The sequence below is a fragment of the Arvicola amphibius genome, chromosome 5, assembly GCF_903992535.2.
Source record: "Arvicola amphibius chromosome 5, mArvAmp1.2, whole genome shotgun sequence".
In the NCBI taxonomy this organism is placed as follows: domain Eukaryota; kingdom Metazoa; phylum Chordata; class Mammalia; order Rodentia; family Cricetidae; genus Arvicola; species Arvicola amphibius.
The window spans coordinates 13,996,956-14,011,413 of record NC_052051.1 but is presented as its reverse complement, the minus strand read 5'-3'; the positions used below and the strand labels follow the sequence as shown (position 1 = coordinate 14,011,413).

At 45.0% G+C, this 14,458-nt stretch overlaps 1 protein-coding gene across 1 annotated transcript; it reads right to left on the bottom strand.

Annotated features, from left to right (window-relative positions):
- Positions 1-1,912: 1,912 nt before the first annotated feature.
- On the bottom strand, positions 1,913-12,975 carry Wfdc8 (WAP four-disulfide core domain 8). The gene is given in 9 exon segments (XM_042055115.1): positions 1,913-2,052; positions 3,313-3,453; positions 6,414-6,581; positions 8,394-8,534; positions 10,138-10,270; positions 10,334-10,414; positions 10,416-10,465; positions 11,274-11,381; positions 12,885-12,975. Coding segments are annotated over 9 exon segments (1,053 nt in total).
- Positions 12,976-14,458: the final 1,483 nt, after the last annotated feature.

Below are 14,458 nucleotides of genomic sequence, written 5' to 3'. Positions count from 1 at the left end.
TCACTGAGTTCCTGCCCTGACTTCTCTTTGATAATGGACTATGATGTGGAACTGTAATAGAAAAAACCCTATCCTCCCTGACTTGCTTTTGGTCTTCTGTTTTATCCTGACAGAGGAAACAGACTAAGACAGGAGGTCATTTTCAGTTCAAGCGATGATATCTGTAAATGAAGAGACAAGGGCTGGCAGGTTTACGGCAGGTTTTACTCGCCTCTGGATCCCGCTTCTTTATGCTTGACTTCCAGAAAGTGAGAAGGAAAGAAGAGACCATAAGAGAGTGTTTTAGACCCATATTTCATGTGCTAAGTATTTGTTCTGTCTTCCTTGACCAAACCAGGGCCGGCTAGCTGTCAGATTCTACATACTACATGGGTACCTACAGGTTAGCAGAACCCAGGAAGGTTTCAGGGTCTTTATTTTCCATGGGTTTATTTTACATACAAGGGCATGGGTTAGATGTTAAGACATGGCATTGGAGAGATAGATAGATAGATAGATAGATAGATAGATAGATAGATAGATAGATGATGGATGGATGGATAGATAGATAGATAGATAGAAGATGGATGGATGGATAGATGGATGGATAGATAGATAGATAGATAGATAGATAGATAGATGGATGGATGGATAGATAGATAGATAGATGCATGAATGGATGATGGATGGATAGATAGATAGATGGATAAAGAAGTGATAGACAGATAGATAACTTTGTATAGGAACTTCAAAAAAGAGAAAACTTTGGGTAAGAACTTTGAAACATTCCTATTTTTGTTTTCTATTTTTAGTTGCATGTACATATGTATTATGTATGTGTATTTATTTATTTATTTATTTATTTATTTATTTATTTTACTGCGCATGAATGTCCCATTATGTGTGTGTGGTGGGGTGGTCAGAAAACAACTCCAGGGAGCTGGGTCTCTCTTCCATCACATGGATGTCAGGGATCTGTCTCAGGTCATCCTCACACCCTTACCTACTGAGCTGTCTTTCCCCAGCCTGGTCTCTGTTTTGTTTTGCTTTGAAACAAGGTGTCCCTGGATTCCCAGTCTTCCTAGGTGGCCTGGAACTTGCAAGGCAGAGCAGGCTGACTCAGCCTTGTATCAATCCTCCTGCCTCAGACTTCTGAGCGTGTGTGCCATAAAGCCCACCTGGAAGGTTCCTGTATGGATCTTTTTCTGCACACTAGGATGTGGTCGTGTATTTCATGTATATGTGCCAGTGTGCACATATGTGTACAGGGACATGTGTATGCAGGTACATGTATGTGCAGGTACATCTATGTGTGCTGGTGTTTGTGTACATGCATGCACCCATGTGTGGAGGCCAGGTGTTGTTCCTCAGGTATCTATCTTGGTTTTGACATAGGGTCTCTCATTGACCTGAAGCTCAGTGATTAGGCTAGCCAGTGATCCCCATAGATCCTTCTCTTTGTCTTCCCAGCTCTGGGATTATAAGCACTTTCTTCCACACCCAAAAACTTTACATAGGTTCTGGGGATCAAGCTTAGGTCCTGATGCTTGCAGGGCAAGTTTGGTTCCCACCCCCACAGCGGGCAGCTTGCAATCATGTGAGACTCCAGTCCCAGGCAATCTGACACCTCTGCTACATGCATGCACACACATGCACACACACGTGCACACATAAAAACACACTCTCACATATGTTCACACATAAATAAAAGTAAAAGTTAAATTAAATATATATTTAATTTATAATTTATAACCATATAAATATATATATAAATTTATAATTCGTAATTAAATATATGTTTAAATCATAGCAAGCCTATCAGTATTGTCATAATTGACAACACCATTTGTAGTTGGACAATACAGAAGCGGCAGCTTCATATTATGCTGTTCATCATTCATATTCTGGCAATGGCACTTTCCCTGCTTACTGTTCAGTGTTTGGCTTCCAAGCACTTCAGTCCACAGCGCGAGCAGCACTTCTCGTCCAGGGGACAGTCGTTGTCTCTCAAGCACTTGGGCTTGTCGATCTTCGAGCACACCATGGGCTTACTTGGGCAGAAACCTGTTTTGACTTTGTAAAGTAAACCAAAACACTTGACTTTGAAATACTTGAAAATAGTCTGACGTAAGTTTGGAAATCTAGGTAATGTTTTAGTCTTTCTTTACGTGTGTGTGTGTGTGTGTGTGTGTGTGTGTGTGTGTGTGTGTGTGTACAAGTGTGCTTGCCTATGCAGATGTGGGAGGCCAGAGGTTGACATTATAATGTCTTTCTACAATCAACAAATTCTCTCTCTTTTCTTTAAATGAAGTCTCTCACTGAACCTGAAACTCCTCACGCAGTTCTATTGGCTGACCACTGAGATTCTGGGATCCCCTGTCTCCGCCTAGCAGCACTGGGGTCACAACTTTGGTGTGGGTTTGGGGGATCCACATTCAGGCCCTCATGCTTGCACAGGTCCCCTCAGTCCAGGTTTTATCCTAACTAAGCCTCTTCTCTTTCCTCTACAGTTAACAGGAAGCAGTGTCAACCCTGAATAATGACCTGGAGATCAAGAAAGGCCTTGTGCAATTGTGTAAATGGATAGGACCCCCCTCCCCCGTGCAATAAATGGACTTGAGTTACACAATCCCAGAGTGATAGTGGGGGAAGGAGTCTCAGAAGAACCCAGAACCCCCTTATCTTATCAACAGAGGGGATTGAAGACTACAGTGCTCCAAGCCTTGCAGAAAGGCAGGACTGGTGAAGTCAGACGAAGCCACTGGCTCCTGCCATTCTGCTGTGCTGTGACTTAACCGCTCCTCAGGCTTAGAAGCCAGGGCCAGCATCTGCTTCAGAGGCATTCACACGTTCCCCTCCCACAGCATGCAGGTTTATAGGGGGAATGTACCCAGTGGAGGGGTGTGTGTGTGTGTGTGTGTGTGTGCGCGTGCGTGCGTGTAATTGCACTCATGAGAGGTTTGGAAGAACGGTACAAGGATCCAGAGGTCAAGAGGTCGACATGAGAGCCCTGCTGGGCTTTTCTTTTTCTTTTTCTTTTTCTTTTTCTTTTTCTTTTTCAGTCCCCTGAGATAGCTCAAAGATTAGGGCAAGAGGCATCTGAAATCCAAAGGACTTTCACCACCTCACAGGCAGATGCTGGTGTAGTACTCAGGAGGCCGAGGCAGGAGGATGGTTAAGTTTGAGCCTAGCTTGATTCTATAGTGAGATCCAGGCCACCCCAGACTAAGTCGAGTTCGTTCTCTGAGGAGCTTCCCTCCTCCGTTCCATGGGGTTCCACGGCATCCATGCCTATGCCCAGTAGACTCTGGGAAGCCGGCCGCCAGCCCTTACCTAGCCAGACCCTGGCACAGACGAAGCCGCACCTGGACTCACAGCACTTCTCCTTCTCCAGGCAGTCCATGTCGTTCTTGCAGGAGGGCGGGCACTCCATCCTCACTTGGAAAGGGAAGAGTGGGCACTGTCCCTTCTTCACTGCAATGAGAGGCGAGGTGAGCTTGACAGCACCCCAGCACCCCACTCACCTACAGCAAGCTCCTCCTCCTTGGGCGTCATATTTCCTATACCTTGCTTCAGCTTGCCCTGACTATCTCCCGTAGGCTGAGGAGGAACAAAAACATAGGGTGTTCCGTGCAATAGAGTGGGCTTAGTGTCTGAAGCCCCCCACCACAAAGCCCCAGTCCTGCCACTCATTGAGCTCAGGGTCTCTGGGAAAGAGGGGAAAATTGTCACAAAGCTGCCGTCTTCAGATTTGCGATGTAAACACCGTCACTTTGCCTCTGGTAGATGGAGTTCCTGCTGCAGTGGCTGTAAGAACATCTTCTCTCCTCCTTGTCGGGCTGTCAAGGGCTCCAGACGTTGTGAGAAAGATTCCCTTTGGGTTATAATGGGGAGAGAAAACCCCGTGCATACCTCCCTGGGTAGCATAAAAGGACTCCATTCCTTCCTTCTTTCCTTTCTTTCTTTTTCTCAGGTCAGATTCAGACTTGAAATTTAAAAAAAAAATATATATTTCTTCTGCATCTGTTTCACTTTTAATATTTTGAGAGAAGGTCACATGTAGTGCAAGCTGGTCTTGAACTCACTGTGTAGTCAAGGCTAGTCTTGAACTCTTTGTTTATTATTATTTTATGTGCATCGGTGTTTTGCCTGCACGTATATGCCTGTGTGAGGATGTCAGATCTTGGAGTTACAGACAGTTGTGAGCTGCCATGTGGATGCTGGGAACTGAACCTGGGTTTTCTGGAAGAGCAGTCAGTGTTCTTAACCACTGAACCATCTCTCTAGTCCCCAGCCTTGAACTCTTAATTCTTCTTCCTCTACGTCATAAATGCTAGGACTATAAGACACCATACCTGGCCCTGGCTCATGTATTTGACTCTCAAAGGTATTGCCCAATTTCCTTCAAGTCCACAACTCCATGGTTCTTTAGAGCAGTGGTTCTCAACCTTCCTAACGCTGTGGCTCTTTTATACAGTTCCTCATGTTGTGGTAGGTGACCTCCAACCATAAAATTATTTGGCTACTGCTTCATAACTGTAATTTTGCTACTGTTATGATACATAATGTAAATACAGGATCTGCACCTCCAAGGGGGTCATCACCTGTGGGTTGAGAACTTCTGCGCTCTAGAGCCTTCTGGAAAGGGGAGTATATGGTCCTAGCTTCTTGGAGTCAGGTCATAAATTTGGTTTTGCTGTTCAGAGGCTAAGAAATTAAGTTAAAACTTCAGCTCCAAGCCGGGCGGTGGTGGCGCACGCCTTTAATCCCAGCACTCGGGAGGCAGAGGCAGGCGGATCTCTGTGAGTTCGAGACCAGCCTGGTCTACAAGAGCTAGGTCCAGGACAGGCTCTAGAAACTACAGGGAAACCCTGTCTCAAAAAATCAAAAAAAAAAAAAAAAAAAAAACTTCAGCTCCACCCCAACCAACCATCCATCACTAGGCAGCTAAGTGGATTGTTCTGACTCTGTTTTCTCATCTGCAGTGTTGGTGATGGAGCCAAGTACGGTGGTTCAGACCTATAACGCCAACACTTGCATGGCTGAGGCAGAAGAATTTCCACAAGTTCCCAGCTAGCCTGGGCTACAGAGTGAGAACAAGCAAACAAAAACAAAGTGTTGACAATAGAATATTTGTTAATCTATCTCAGAAAAATTTAGAAATACAGTGCCCATAAGTCGATCATATCTCTTCCAAAGTGGACACATACATTTTGAAGATCTATAGTTGCCACACCAGAAAGAGCCAGCACGCCACACCTTTTATATCTCTGTTGGCACAGAATCCTATCAGCAATTCAGCAAGCCAATTGCTCTTCCAGAATCAAGAAGACAAAGAAACTTGCAGTAGACAGAGGGGAGTAAGCTTTTAATCCACATTATTTAATACATAAACCCCACAGCACACTGGCTCCCAACATTATTGGTCCTGACCATTGCACTGAAGAGCAAATCTGCGGAATATACCTCTCCCTCACTCTCCCGGGTCTGCAGTTACTCCCTGGGGTTTTGGAACAGACCTGTCTATGTATATTCTGCTTCCTCAGGATAATGCTCAGCAGGTTGGTGTGATAAGACATCGTTCTCCAAAGAGTTAGACTTGAATGTCAGGTCCCACGGGCCAATGTTTATTAGCAAGTTTTGTGTGTTGTCTCATTTTGGGAGGTTGGGGAAGACTTCAAGAATAGAGAAGTCATGGGTAGTCAGAGTAAAAACTTGAGAGCTGAAAAAGTAGTTTAAGGCCTTGAGTAGGGGCCAAGGAGAATTAGAGTGTTCAGGAGAATGGTATGAAAACCCACATTTGGAAAGAGAAAACCCGAGGCAGGTGCCTGATTGCCCAAAAGAGGGGAAGGGGCTGGACTTCTGAGATTGCTCAACGCTACTTGGAAGCTAGAGAGCTTTGGATGTGAGTCCAAGGAGTCTAGGTGTTTACCTGAGGACAGTGGAAGACTAGGCAGGTGGGAGGCATTAAAATGGAGACTGTTTGGAAAGTCACCTCTTCTGAATGGGAGGTGGCTTGGAGCAGGAAGGACCACGCCTTCCCCTTGTCATTCTCTGAGCCCAAGTCTTCCATGTGTACGCATGCCAAAGTGATTGGGGAGAAGGGGCAGCCCACAGGAACACTTCAAGACGTGGCCTGACTTCTGGAGGCCTCCTATCTACTTACGTTCCCTCATTTCCAGCCTCACAATTCTTACGTCATCTGTTTCTGGTCACGACAACTCTATCGTGTAAATACTGTTGACGCCTTCATTTTATATCTCAGCCAAAACTCACGCAGGCAAGCAGCTGGCTGAAGGCCTCTTTCAGCAAACTAAAGAGCCAGGGTTTGGATCTAAGGCAGGCTAGCCTCACAGCCTGAGGCTCTATAGCTAGACTGGTATAATGTTAGTAGTTCAGCAAGGACCTCAGACTACTAGGGACATGGCTCTTACCAATTGACATGCAGGCGTTCTTGCAGTCCATCTTGCTGAGGAAGTTGTTGGAATTCCCATGACATCCACTGTATGTAAAGGGTCTGCAAAGATGCTTCTCAGAGTCAAAATACCAGCGAGTCAGATTGTCATGGCAGTCCCCTGCATCTGAGGGTAACATGCAGGGTTCTGAGGTGAGGAAGCAAAGCAAGAGTGTGAAGCACGGGCATGGAAAGGGGAGGCCAGGCTCCAGCCACAAGCCCTCATCATAATCCCTAGGATTGCTGTTCTGCTCATAGAAAAAGTCAGTGAAAAAAAGACATAGGTGGACGAAGGAGGTGGGCTCGGCGAGGGCCTTTGCCACCAACCCTGGTGACCTGAGTTGATCTCCAGGGAGGAACCAACTCCTACAGGTTGTCCGCTGGTTTTCACAAACATGACATGGCAGCCTCTGCCCAAAATAAAAATAAGCAAATGCAGCAGTAACAGTTTTTCTTTTAATCCCACCCCCAACTTAATGTTGTGTATATATGTGTGTTCTGCTTTCTGGTATGTTTAGGTACCATGTGTGCAGTAGCCTCTGAGGCCAGAAGAGGGAGACAGATCTCCTGGAATTGAACATTGAGAGCAACAAGAGCTTTCAACTAAATTTTCTTTTTATAAGACATAGGCATGATTCCTAACATCCACATGGGGCTCACAACTGTTTATTACTCCAGTTCTAGGGGATCTGATAACCTCTTCTGACTTCGGCAGGCACCAGGAAAACGTGGTATATATACATACATGCAGGCAAGACAACCACACACATGAAATATAAGCAAATCTTTCTAAAAAGATTTCTTGTCCTGGCTCTTCTTCTGAGCATTGCCAGTTTCTTATAGAGTACATTACAAAACCACACTGGAGCAGATCCACCTTCCTGAATGCCTTGAGCTTTGAGAGGGTGAGTTATCCTCATTCTACATGCCCCCTTTAGAGATAAGAACCACTGTTTAGAGATAAGAGCCATAGATGCTCAGTCATAGAATGAACCCATCTTTGGACAATATCCGATGTAAGGCTAACCCTCACTTCTCTAGCCCTCTCTGAACTACCCAATCCAAGCCCAAATCCTCTAATAGACTCAAACAGATCTTTACTGAGATAGATGCCTCGGGACTCTATGACGACGAACGTGCTCCATGAAGGTCACGAGCAATAAACACAACTTGTTCAGCAAGCGTATTCATGGTAGCCTTAGGCCAAAAGAAGCAAAAGTTGATCTCATGTGGCTTTGAGTCAACAGAGAGCGAGGGTTATTAAACACTTCCACCCAGAAGGTACACAGGTCCTCTCTCTTCATGTCCCCTGTGTAATTTCAATTTTCAGATATGGAGAGGCAATACTATCTTCATATATATATATATATATATATATATATATATATATACATACATACATATATATGTGTGTGTATACACACACATGTGTGTATATATATGTGTGTATATATGTACATACATACATACATACATATGTTCATTTATTTTCCCTTTTGAGACAAAGTCTCTCTGTGTAAACCAGGCTGTTGTGGAATTCAAAGAGATCCACCTGCCTTTGCCTCCCAAGCGCTCAAATTAAAGGCATGTGCCACCATACCTGGCTCCTATCTTAATATATCAAGGAGATATTTGTAAAATTATGGAATGAATGAATGAATGAATCTCTGGGTTGATGGATGCTTCATTTCTCAAACAACAATCAGCATGAAGTTTGACTTTTTACAAACAGTAGTGAACATAGAGAAGGCACTAGTTACGGTGAATGACTGAGGGTCCTACAAAAGAAGTCTAGCATCAGTACTAACGACTCGGTATCCACTACACCTGGACTCCTGACTTGTACTTGAATGCAGAGAGTTAAATTACAGAATGAGAAAGGCTTGAACACTGGCGTGCGGTCCTGCCATCTGAAAGGACTGTTTGGCTAGTTTTCTGCCTCCCGCCTGGATGCCAGTACCTTCATAAGGATCTATGCATACATTCCCACAGGAGAAAGGACAACACTTGAGATGTGCCTCACAGTTGAAGTCTGTTGTGCACAGGTTTGGAGCCCTATTTCTGCATTCCAACCGCTTGCTGGGGCACTTGCCCACTTTCTCTGCAAGAAAGAAAGACCCAGGTTCATGTCCTTGAACGCTATGGCTCCTTTCCTCCATGGCAAAGGTGAGCTGCGAAGATCTCAGCCCTTTGTCATCTACCCCGACCCTCAGTTCTTCCCTTGCTTGTACTCAGGGGCCACAGTTGTCTCTCCCCACCCGTGGCTCCTTCCGGTGGAGCTGAATCAGGAGTTTGTGCTCAGGTAACTGAAGGAAAGCCATTTTGGAGTCCAAGGCATGTAACTAGGTGGAGACAAAGTCATCTGTCTTAAACGAACGAGTTATTGCCTTGTGACCTGATGACTTTAACCCCTGCGTCCCCTGCCTCCAGCGCCACAGTCTGCAGGGGAGGTTGCTCAGAAGACGCACAATAGAAAGAGGAGCCAGGGGTGCCGACTTCGGTCCCTGGCATCTTGTGTGAACTCAGGACCAGTCTGAGTTCAGTTGCAGGGTTCTCTGAGTTAGAGAGAAACGGTGTGTAGGGCAGAGGAAGGAGCTACCATCATCAGACAGCTCTGGTCTGGCTACCATTCAGAAACTACGGATGATGAACTACATCAGAATCTCTAGAAAGTAAGGCCTAGGTGGTCCCATCTTTTAGAGATTTCTTATGCAATGCCGGAGAAAGCATCTGAATGCTACGTTTAAGCCCAAGAAGACTAAGCAAATAATATGGAATCACCTCCAAGTAATCAAGAGGTATAGACAGGGAATCTTCGAGATTATGAAGTCCAACCCGAACCTTGCTAGTGTAGACTCTAGCCTTCCTCCAGCTTCCTGGGGACACTTGGACCTCTGTGTGGCCTTGCTGTTGTACGCTCTTCCCCTTTAATCAGCTAGTCGTTCTGAGCTCCCCTTCCTCCCTGGATGGCTCTTCTTAGTCACTCACCTTGTGTGCACGCACCCAAGGGCTCTTGCACATGTCCTGGTCTCAGTTGTCTCTTCAACTTCCTGAACTCTTTCTGGCTTAGCACGTCCATTCTCCTGGTCTGACTGGTTCTGGCATCTTCCCCCAGGCCCACTCTCTATCCTGAACTGAAGACCCTTGTTTCCAGTCATCTGAGGAAAAGCTACTCAAGTGGTTCTCAAGAGCCTTTCGCTTCCATGTGTGTACCACAGAACCAGTGTTAGGCGGGCTTAAAGAGCACCCTGCACTCTGTTCCTTGGCTTGACCTTCTACACATCAACAGCTCAGTTGTGAAACACCATTACTCCCCCAAACCCCAGATTCTGATCCATTTAGGGTTTAGGCCAATTCTGTTTCTTAAATCTCTTCCCATCCCACCCCCTTCTCTCATTGCGGCCCCTTCCTCAGAGTAACACCTGGCCTCCTGCCATGGTTCACTTCCACTATCAAGATGACATCCTCTCTGGCCCTTTCTTTTCAGACTCATGCCTAATGAATAATTAAGTTTTAAAAACTTGAAGACACATAGTAAGAAAAGCTAGGGAAATAATTTGGGGTAAACAAATGCAGGAAACCATAGAGTGGTAAACAGAGATAGCTCTCTGGCACCCTGAATCCAACCATTGTCAACCAATGCCAGCCTCCGCCTCATTCCAGCCCTCAGTCCCCGAGAGCACTTCCCAGGAAGAAGGACACACGTTTGATTTTGACAGAGTACGATGCGGAAGTCTGCTCCAAGTAGAGGAAGAGAAGCAACACAAGAGCTCCACTCCTCCAGAAGCTGGTGGAGCCATGGAGGGCAAGATGCCTGTGTAAGCAAAGAACAGGGGCCTGAGTTAGGCACATCTGGAGGGAAGCACAGGCCATGCAGGAAGGGTTCCCAGCCCCACTTACTTCATGGATGAGAAAACAGAGCCAGAAGCGATAAGGGATCTGTTGAGGTCTAGCAAGTGAGACAGGCTTGGAACAGCCACCTCAGGATTCTCTGTGGCAGCCCATACTTGGCCACAGGGCTGCAGCTGGGCCCTTTTGGTCACTTTCCCACTGTCTCGCTCCTGGGTAAGAAGTCACACTTGAATCATCACAGAGCTTTGTTTGGAATCGTTGCCAGGTGGCTTTCCTATGCTCATGTCTGAAGCAACTTCAGACACGATTCAGGGCCTTTGCTTTGTTCCACTGATGACAGGGATAGATAGCATGAGGTTGTCTGGAGACCTGGGCAGGCAGTACAGCATCTTGGTGCTGCTGAATAGCACAGGGACATGTGCATAAACACGCACGCAGACACACATGCACAGATAAAACACACAAACACACAGGACAGACACACAGACACATGTCCCAAATGACCTTGGGTTAACAAAGAGATTCTTCTCGCTCTTCCTCGCTCCATACAACTCTGGGATATTATGATTCATCTAGACAACTTGACAAGCAGACAGTCCCCCTTTGAAGCTCCAGTTTCATCATGCTTCTTCATATCCCATATGTATCTTTAAAATGTGTGTGTGTGTGTGTGTGTGTGTGTGTCGGGCACATGTGTGTCGGGGAGTGTCAAGCACATGTGCAGTTAGAGGACAATTTGGGGAGCCTGTTCTCTCCTCCCACTGTGAGTTCTAGGGCAGAACTTGGGTAAGTACCTTTACCCACTGAGCCAGCACCTCCTACAGGTGCTTTTTTTTCAAGATGAAAAGACCCAGTGATGTGTCGCTTACTCAGGCAAACACATTCCAGAAACAGTGAGGAGGAGGGGGAAGGGAAAAGGGAATGTTTTGATGCCACAGACGCCGGATTGAGTCTGGCCTGTAGAGTTTCAGAGCCTGAGGAGCTATACCCATGCCTTGGAGTGTCTTTCCTGGGCCTCCTGAAGCAACAATATGGCAATCTGCAGAAGCTGCTGCCTCCTTCTCTGCCTTTAAAAGAATTCCAATGGCCCCCAGCCCTACAAGTGTTATAATAGCACCCAGACTCTTCAGGAATGGGAATGTGAACTCCAAATCAGTAACTGTGATTTGGACCTTGTCTTTGGTCAGTTATACCTATAGCATAACTTAGATTTTCAGTTTTCAGCTGCTGAAAGACATTTGCTTATAAATGCTGGATTAAACCAACCTATATATTTTAAAAATAGCCTGACTTCAAAATTTAAGTCAAATGATATGTGATATGCTACTTTGGGGGAGAGGTTCTGCTTTTATTTCCACAGGAAATGAGAGGTTATGGATTCATTTTTGGTTAAGAAAAATAAGATTTGATTGAGGAAGTCCCCCTGAAAAATCTCTGATGGGAGTGGATGTCCAAGATGATGATTCAACATCTCAGAGCACCTCTGTTGCAGTTTCCTCTGAGTTCTACATCCAGAACAGCCTCACAGAATACTCTAGTCAGGGTTTGACCATAATCCTAAATTTTCTTTGGGTTCCTATAAGATTACTAGCACCCCCAATCAGCAGGAAAAAGTCTAGAAAACTATATCCACATTCCCCCCAAATGGATTATGGATGTTTGTCTTTGTTTAGTATGTTGGTTCCAAGTGGTTATAGATAATGGTCAGGAAAAAAAGGTAAAAAAGGAAATTAGATTCAGGGTTCTTGTTTTGAAAAGAAAGGGAAAATGCTGTGGGATAATGTTTTGTACACTGTAAAGATTTGTCACTCATATTGGTTGAATAAAATGCTGACTGGCCAGTAGCCAGGCAGGAAGTACAGGTGGGTCACCAGACTAGGAGAATTCTGGGAAGAGGAAAGCTGAGTCTGCAGTCACCAGCCAGAAGTAGCAGAAGCAAGATGAAAATGCTGCACTGAGAAAAGGTTCCAAGCCATGTGGCTAAATGTAGATAAGAATTATGGGTTAAGTTGTAAGAGCTAGTTAATAATAAGCCTGAACTAATGGGCCAAACTTGAAAATTAATATAAGCTTGTGTGTGTTTCTTTGGGAGTGAACGGCTGCAGGACCAGGCAGGACAGAAACGTCCGTCTACAGTTTTCCTCATCCAGAAAATGGGAAAATACAATTACCATGGCAGCCTTGTTGTGGGAATGAAGATGAAACAGTGTGAAAAATTGATGCATCAATATAGAATCAAGATAGAATGGTAGAAAACTTGTGTTTGGAGTTGGACCTGAGTTTTTCCAGGCTCGCCCTGTTACTAGCTGTGTGGTCTCAGCTCAGCCATGAATCTCCATTTTTCATTAAAAACAGAATCAACAAGCCGGGCGGTGGTGGCGCACACCTTTAATCCCAGCACTCGGGAGGCAGAGGCAGGCGGATCTCTGTGAGTTCGAGACCAGCCTGGTCTACAGAGCGAGTTCCAGGACAGGCTCCAAAGCTACAGAGAAACCCTGTCTCGAAAAACCAAAAAAAAAAAAAAAAAAACCACAATCAACAACATTTACCCATGACGGGAAAACTTATCAGACATGGTGACCCGTGTGCCCTGACACACACTTGTCAGCAAATGTCGTAAGTCCTGCCTCCCCTGTTATCTCAAGTTCCCCAATCAGAGACTGCAGGACTCCATAGAAGGCTGAAGGCATATGCTTAAGCAATTCTTTTGTTTTAAATTTTGACCCGTTTATTTCTACCAATCCAGTCTTGAGAATTAGTTGATCAGATTAGCCTGTAGCAAGTCATTATAAAGGAGAGTTCCCAGTACAGGCATGATGGGAAGACAGATCTATCTATAGTCTTTTCAAACCCATGTCTATCCCATGAAACATAGTTATATTACTATGGAATATATATTACTACAGATACAAGGAATATGGATATATTAGAATTATGTTTCGTTTACTTGAATAGTGATTCTCTGTGTGTTTTTTGTCAGGGAGGGAAAATTTGGCAATTTTACCACAGAATGAATCTGTTTTAATTGGAAGGGATTCATTTGCCAATATGCCATCAGGGTGGGCAGGAAAGATAACTCAGTAGCGAGAGCACTGGGTGCTCCTTCAGAGGACCTGGCTTTGATTCCCTCCAGTCACGAAGCTGCTTATAACCATCTGTACCTCCAGTCCCAGGAGATTTGGACTTCTCTTCTGGCCTCTTCTGGTACCACCCATGCATGTAGTTCACAGACATTCATTTATGCAGGCAAAACACCCCTATATATAAAAAAGTAAAAATAAGTTTAAGGTAGATGCTCTGAGATCTGGGTTTGTTGATGACAAGGAGACACAATTGAAGAGTTGCCCAGTTCCCTCTTGCAGAACTCGGGCAAACCAGAGCCACAGACATAACTGTGTTATATAGCACAGAATAAAAATGAGGCTGGGTGTGGCTTAGGCAGCAGAGTACTTGACTAGAGTCATGAAGCCCTGGGTGGAATCCCCAGCCCCACATAGATGTAATGTCATTCCAGCACTCTGGAGGTGAAGGCAGGAGGACCAGAGATCCAAGGCTACATAAAGTTAGTCCAGCCTGGGCCACATAAGACCCTGCCCCCCACCCAAATGAGGGGGAAGCAATAATAATAATAATAATAATAATAATAATAATAATAATAATAATAATAATAGATGAAAAGATCTCTCGGTCCTGGCCCTGTTATTAACTTACTGTTTCAGTATGGCCTGGTTTTACTTCAATCCACTCATTAGAAAAATGGCTTTGAGAAGATTGTTTCTGTTCATGCCAGGGTCGGTCACATAGCCTACAGACACAGGAAGATCTGCCAGCAGCACATGTGCACATAAGTAGTTAAGGATAATTTGTATGGATTCTGTATTTCTTGCTGAAGTTAGTGGACCTGCAATCTGTGGGGGATCTTCTTTTAATTTTATTATTACTGTAATTACAATTGGATGGGGTGCCTGCCACAGCAGGTAGGGGCATCAGAGGACAACTTTGTACAATTGGTTTTCTCCTTCGCCTATATATGGGTTTGGGGGGATTAAACTCAGGTTGTGGGACTTGTGTGACAAAAGCCTTCACCCTTTGAGCCATCTCACCGACACCTCTTCTTACATGAATTAATTCTTAAAAACCATGTCTCAAGCCTGGTGTTGTGATGTTCACACT